General features: G+C 35.3%; 1 protein-coding gene across 1 annotated transcript; it reads left to right on the top strand.

Annotated features, from left to right (window-relative positions):
• Nucleotides 1–816: 816 nt before the first annotated feature.
• On the top strand, nucleotides 817–4851 carry LOC132271425 (F-box protein CPR1-like; the record flags this gene model as incomplete). Its single annotated transcript, XM_059772800.1, has 2 exons — nucleotides 817–1631; nucleotides 4543–4851. Coding segments are annotated over 2 exons (867 nt in total), but the record flags the coding sequence as incomplete, so codon positions are not given.
• Nucleotides 4852–5401: the final 550 nt, after the last annotated feature.

Here is a 5401-nt window from a genome sequence, read left to right as displayed (position 1 = left end):
TAACCTCTCTCATTTTGTCAAAAAAAATTAATAATAATAAATTACTACTAGATGTTTAGGAAGGGAGGTGGATGTTTAAAGAGAGAGAGTGTGGCGCACGCTTGTTTTCTAGAGAGTGTGTGGGTTAGTTTCTCTCCCTTGCAGCCGTTTTGCTTGCTGCAGCTTTCTGAAAGGTATTGTGGAAGGCGTGGAAAATTCTATAGGTACCAATTTTTCTTAATAATTTTAATTTCATGCAGTAGTAATCTTTTGGGTATATCCTAATTATTTATTTATTTATTTATGCCAATTTTAGTCATTTTTTAAATTATGGTTTCTCTGATTTTGGGTTAGAAAGTAACAAGTTTTAGTTCCTCATCTCTTGCAGTCCTGGGGAAAATTCTCAAGTACAAATTTCTCTTAAACATCCAAACCCTCATTTTATATCTTTTGGTATGTCCTAATTTTTGTTATTCATCCAAAACCCTCTTCTTTCATAAACCCTAGAAATAGGAGCAACAGCTATAGCTGTCAGAACTTCCGGTGGAAGTAATTGCCGACATACTATCAAGATTACCGGTGAAACCCCTTCTGCAATTTAGGTGCGTATCAAAACCATGGTGTACTCTGATCGACAGCCCACATTTCATTAAATTGCATCTGAATCGATCCGTGGAAACCAATTCCAATCTCAGCGTCTTATTTCAAGATCATGGTCTCTACTCCATAGAGTTGGACTCCTCCGATGGTGCCGTGAAGATTGACCACGCCTTGAAGTCCAAAATATATCCATTTGTACTAAGTGGCTCCTGCAATGGCTTGCTCTGTTTGTCTTAATTGGACGGCAAAATTGTCTTGTGGAACTTTTCGACCCGAAAACACCACAAATTACCGGTCGCACCAATAATCGAGTTTCTGCGCGGATTAGGCATTTGGTCATTTATAGGTTATGGGTTTGGGTATGATTCTATTCGCGATGACTACAAGTTGGTGAGGATTGTACAGTACTATGGCGAAAAAGATGATTCACTTTATTTTGAAGTTATGGTTTATAGTCTGAAATCGAATTCGTGGCAAAGGATTCAAGATTTCCCTTATTACCTCCCATACAACCCAGGCCTGCTACAGAATGCTGTGTTTGTTAGAGGGGCTTTGCACTGGATTGTGTGTCGAGAACCCAGGTCGGTTGAGGCAAACTTGATAGCTGCTTTTGATCTTGGGGTTGAGGAATACCGGTTGGTGCCACAGCCTGATTATTTGGATAAGAATATTGGTATGAGTCTGGGGTCATTAGGAGACTGCCTTTGCATAAATTGCAATTATGCTAGAAGAGACCGAGTTGATATATGGGTTATGGAAGAGTATGGGGTGAAGGAATCTTGGACTAAATTGTTTTCTGTTAAGCAATTTGGTGATGTGAGGCCTCTAGCATATTCAAGGACTGGTGAGGAAGTACTTCTGTACCAAGGACATGCAAAGCTTCTTTGGTTCGACTTGAAAAGGAAAACACTCAAGAATGTCAGGATTCCTGGTTGGCCGACTTTCTATGAAGATCCAATTTGTGTGGGAAGTCTAGTTCCACTCCCGGTGGATGAGATGGAAAAAGCAGCAAGAATGAGAGAAGCTGACAGCAAGAAGAATAGAAAGGAGAGGTAATCCCAAATTAATCCTTGTGTATTCATTTTGCTCTGCCTGTATTATCTCACTCGACGTTGTTAGTTATAGAAATTTTGATCCCTTAAATGTCAGAATCAGACATATTACTGGACGTTAGAGTTGTTAGCTTTACTATATGTGGCTTGTGGAAGTATAATTAGTCTAATTACATTGCAACTGCTAAAGATTGTATTGAATTCTCATCCTCTAGCAGCAAATTTACCTAGAGCCTAGAATTGTGTTGCCTTTGTTTCAGTATAATAATGTCACCTTATATCCTTGTTAGGTGCTATAGTTTGATTCTCTTATAAAATGACTTCCTGTCGAAGGGGTTCGAACTGGTGATTTAAGCAACTTGAAGGAAAAATTTAGTAGAGAAAAGGTGGAAAGCGGGGTCATTAGATTTTGGCAGCATTTTATAATTAGTACCTGGTATCTTTGTCTTTAAACTTGTGTGTATTGGCTACTTAAAAGTCTAATGGAATTCTGTCTTATAGGATATATTTTACATACCATAGGAACAGAGATGGGATTGAATAATTAATGTTCTAGGGATGGGCATATGAGAAGAACAATTTGATCCAATCTTATACACCTAATCGATCATGCTGCTTCTGTTAACTACTCCCTCTGTCGGTTCCCAAAGCACCCAACTATTATGGGACAAAGGAAGTATCAAATATGAAAAATTGTGTTTCTCTTAGGATTGATGCTGGACCAGGGCTGTAGTTGGGAATGTTATAAAGTTTGTGAATGGAAGGAAAGAAGATTTAAGGATGTTTTTCATAATATTTTATGTGCTTTTTTCGTAAGGGCAAGTTATGTAGTTAAAAAGATTTCCATTTTTATTTCTTTAATTGAATGCTATGGGCCAGCTTGGTTCAGGTTTCTTGAAAACAGTTCTCAAGAACTCACTGAAGGCCTTATTTGGTTTGCAACTCCTATAATAGTTTATGTTTTGGGAGTTACTAAAAATCGAAAACTGTGTTTTGATCCTGCTTGGATCTAAATTTTAGAAACAGTTTTAAAATTTTGAGTTCCTATAGTTATATTTTTTAGAGAACAACTTTAAGTTGTTTTGGCAATTTTTGAAAACACAGAGACCACAGAAATGAAAACACAGAGAACCAAAAGTCACTAAAAAAAACAAAGATCGAACCATATCACGTTTATAACCTTAGTATCTTCATCCATCTCCTCAGCTGCATAAACCCTGTTTACACTCTCTTTCTTCAAGCGCGCTCTCTCTCATCTCATATTTCTTGGCTAATTCTCTCTGTTCAAGCCCTCTTTCAATATCTTGAAGCTCATCTCTTAGACAAGAAGGTCGATCTGCGCTTCTCTCCCTACGATTGTCTCTCTTTGTTTAGGTAAAACTCTCCCTCTTTATCTCTCAGATTTCTGTGGTTGTTCACACTTCCAGTTTTTCTGTGCTTTGGTTGAGGGTTGATTATTTGTCTTGTTGGATTTGGTTGTGTTGGGTTGAGGGTTGATTATTTGCTTTAGTTGTTCACACTTCTGACTTGGTTTGGTGGTGTTGGATTTCTCTCTCTTTCTCACTCTGTCTCATTTATACAGTCGTTGCTTTTTAAAACTGGTTTGATCACCCATTTCGGACTTGTTTGCCAACAAAATTCTAAAGAAATGGTTATAGTTCACGAGTTTGTTTTGTTGATGGTATCATGACATTACTTTTACGTAATTACCACCTTTTTGGGTCCCCTTTTATCCATTAGTGTCTTCTTAATATTTACTCTCAGATTTTTTGCTACCATGTTGCTTTAATGGTGATTTCCTTGACATGGATTCTTGTAGGATTTAGGATTTTTATTGCTTATGAGATGCTGCATGCTCTGGTAGATGTTTGCACCTTTAGGTACCTCTGTGATGCCTCAAATGTGATACTGATTTCCCTTTTAGTACAATTTACTTCCCTCTGAAATTAGCTTTTTCTTAGTAAGATGCAAATTTTTTGAGATTATTGTACAGTTGGTTGATTTACCCAGTTTGTTCCTCTAAACTTTTAGCATATATGAGTTGTATTTTACAAAGTGTGATCTTGAAATCAAGTAGTCAGTGTTAAACAAAATCTACTTGGAGTACAAATATTTCACTACTTCATACAAATGCTCGTCGGATATTGTGATATTGGCATGATTTTGTTAGAAGACTTGTAATATCCTAATTAAAAATCTAATTGTGTTAGAGGGTAAGTGTAACGGTTGAGTACTTGCCCATTTACCCATTTCACTTTCCATGTGGATCCAATGTGAGACAAATACCCCTTGTAACATTCTCGCTCACCCAAACTCTCAACGCCCTTGTTGCGGTTGAGCCACCCTGCCTACCGGGTGGGCTCACCCGGACGCCTCCGGGACGGGCGCTTGGCGTGACACCGGATCAAGGATTGGGTCTAACTCTGATACCAAATGTAACGCGTGGACATTTGTCCATTTGTTCAAAAACTTAAGCTATTGGGTAATGTACTGTATACCTACCCATTTATACTCTTTTCACTTTCTATGAATCCTATCCAGATCTGATGTGAGACAATTATCCCTTGTAACAATAAGTGTGGTTATGTCTGATTCAGTTTTTATATTCTTTAAAGCTTCTAAAGGGGACAATTTCTTGTTTTCTTCATATACTTGGTCTCCAAGAGCATTTTCTTTTAAACCATTTTTTTCACTAGAGTAAATGGTTACTGTGTTGCAAGTTGGTTGATGGCAGTCTCATCAAACCCAAACTAAGTCACTGTTTAGGTATCCTTAATCGATATAGTTTTTTTTTTTTTATCTTTCTTGATATATTTTTTTCTGTTACTCTTGTTTTCTTTTCTTTTCTTTTCGACTTTGCTAATTCTGGCTAAATATTCGAATTTTTTTTTTTTTTTTTTGGTCATATTAGATCATTTTTTTATGGAGTATGGAAGAAGATAGTGTACTCGAACACAACTTAACTTATCTGATGATGGTGTGCGGCACAAAGGGCAACCTATAGAAATCATATGAGGGATTCCACGTGGACATCATTAGCAGACAATGCTAGATGCAGTTATTTTTCTAATTGTCTAATGTTTTGTTTTGGTTATGTATAATTAAACTTGATGACTGTACAATACGTATCACACTAGAATTAACTCATGTACATCTTTTACTCTATTTAAATTTAACTAAGGCATGTAATTCATGTTTTATTTAAACTTGATATTGTATCTGTGCAATTGTTATCAAGTTAAGAATATTAACTCAAAATTAATGGGCCTCCAATGCTTATTAATAAAATGTTGCACTAGTTTTTTTTTTTTTTTTTTTTTTTTTTTTTTTTTTTTTTAGTAAATATAACCAAGTAGATTTATGAGTTTTTATTCTCTAAAAATTGTTTTAATTTTTTCAATCAAGTGGATTTTCAAAAAATTGATTTATGTTCGGATTCTCTAAAAACTCTTGTTGAAAATTGTTTTGGGAGTTGCAAATCAAGCAAAGCCTAGTTTTATAAGAATTTGTTAGGAATTTATTGAAAATTTGAAATAAGCTTTAAACCTTTTGTATTTAGGAGTAATTTAATTTGAAAGTAACTAGAGATTACATTAAATTTTTCAAAAAAAAAGTGGAGATTAAAAAAAAATAATAATAAAAAATAAAAAATAAAAGAAGATAAATGCACTCAGGTTGAATAGTTATGATTTAAGTTTGGATTAAAATTGGATAAGGTTAGGATTGAAGTGGTTATGATTTTTTTCGTTCTTTCTTTCTTTTCAAGGTAA

This window comes from Cornus florida, unplaced genomic scaffold (assembly GCF_030987335.1).
Source record: "Cornus florida cultivar Cherokee Brave unplaced genomic scaffold, ASM3098733v1 CherokeeBrave_3.0.0_Hap2_Chr01, whole genome shotgun sequence".
Lineage (NCBI taxonomy): Eukaryota > Viridiplantae > Streptophyta > Magnoliopsida > Cornales > Cornaceae > Cornus > Cornus florida.
Note: the sequence above shows the minus strand (reverse complement) of the source record. Positions and strands in the feature narration are given on the sequence as shown.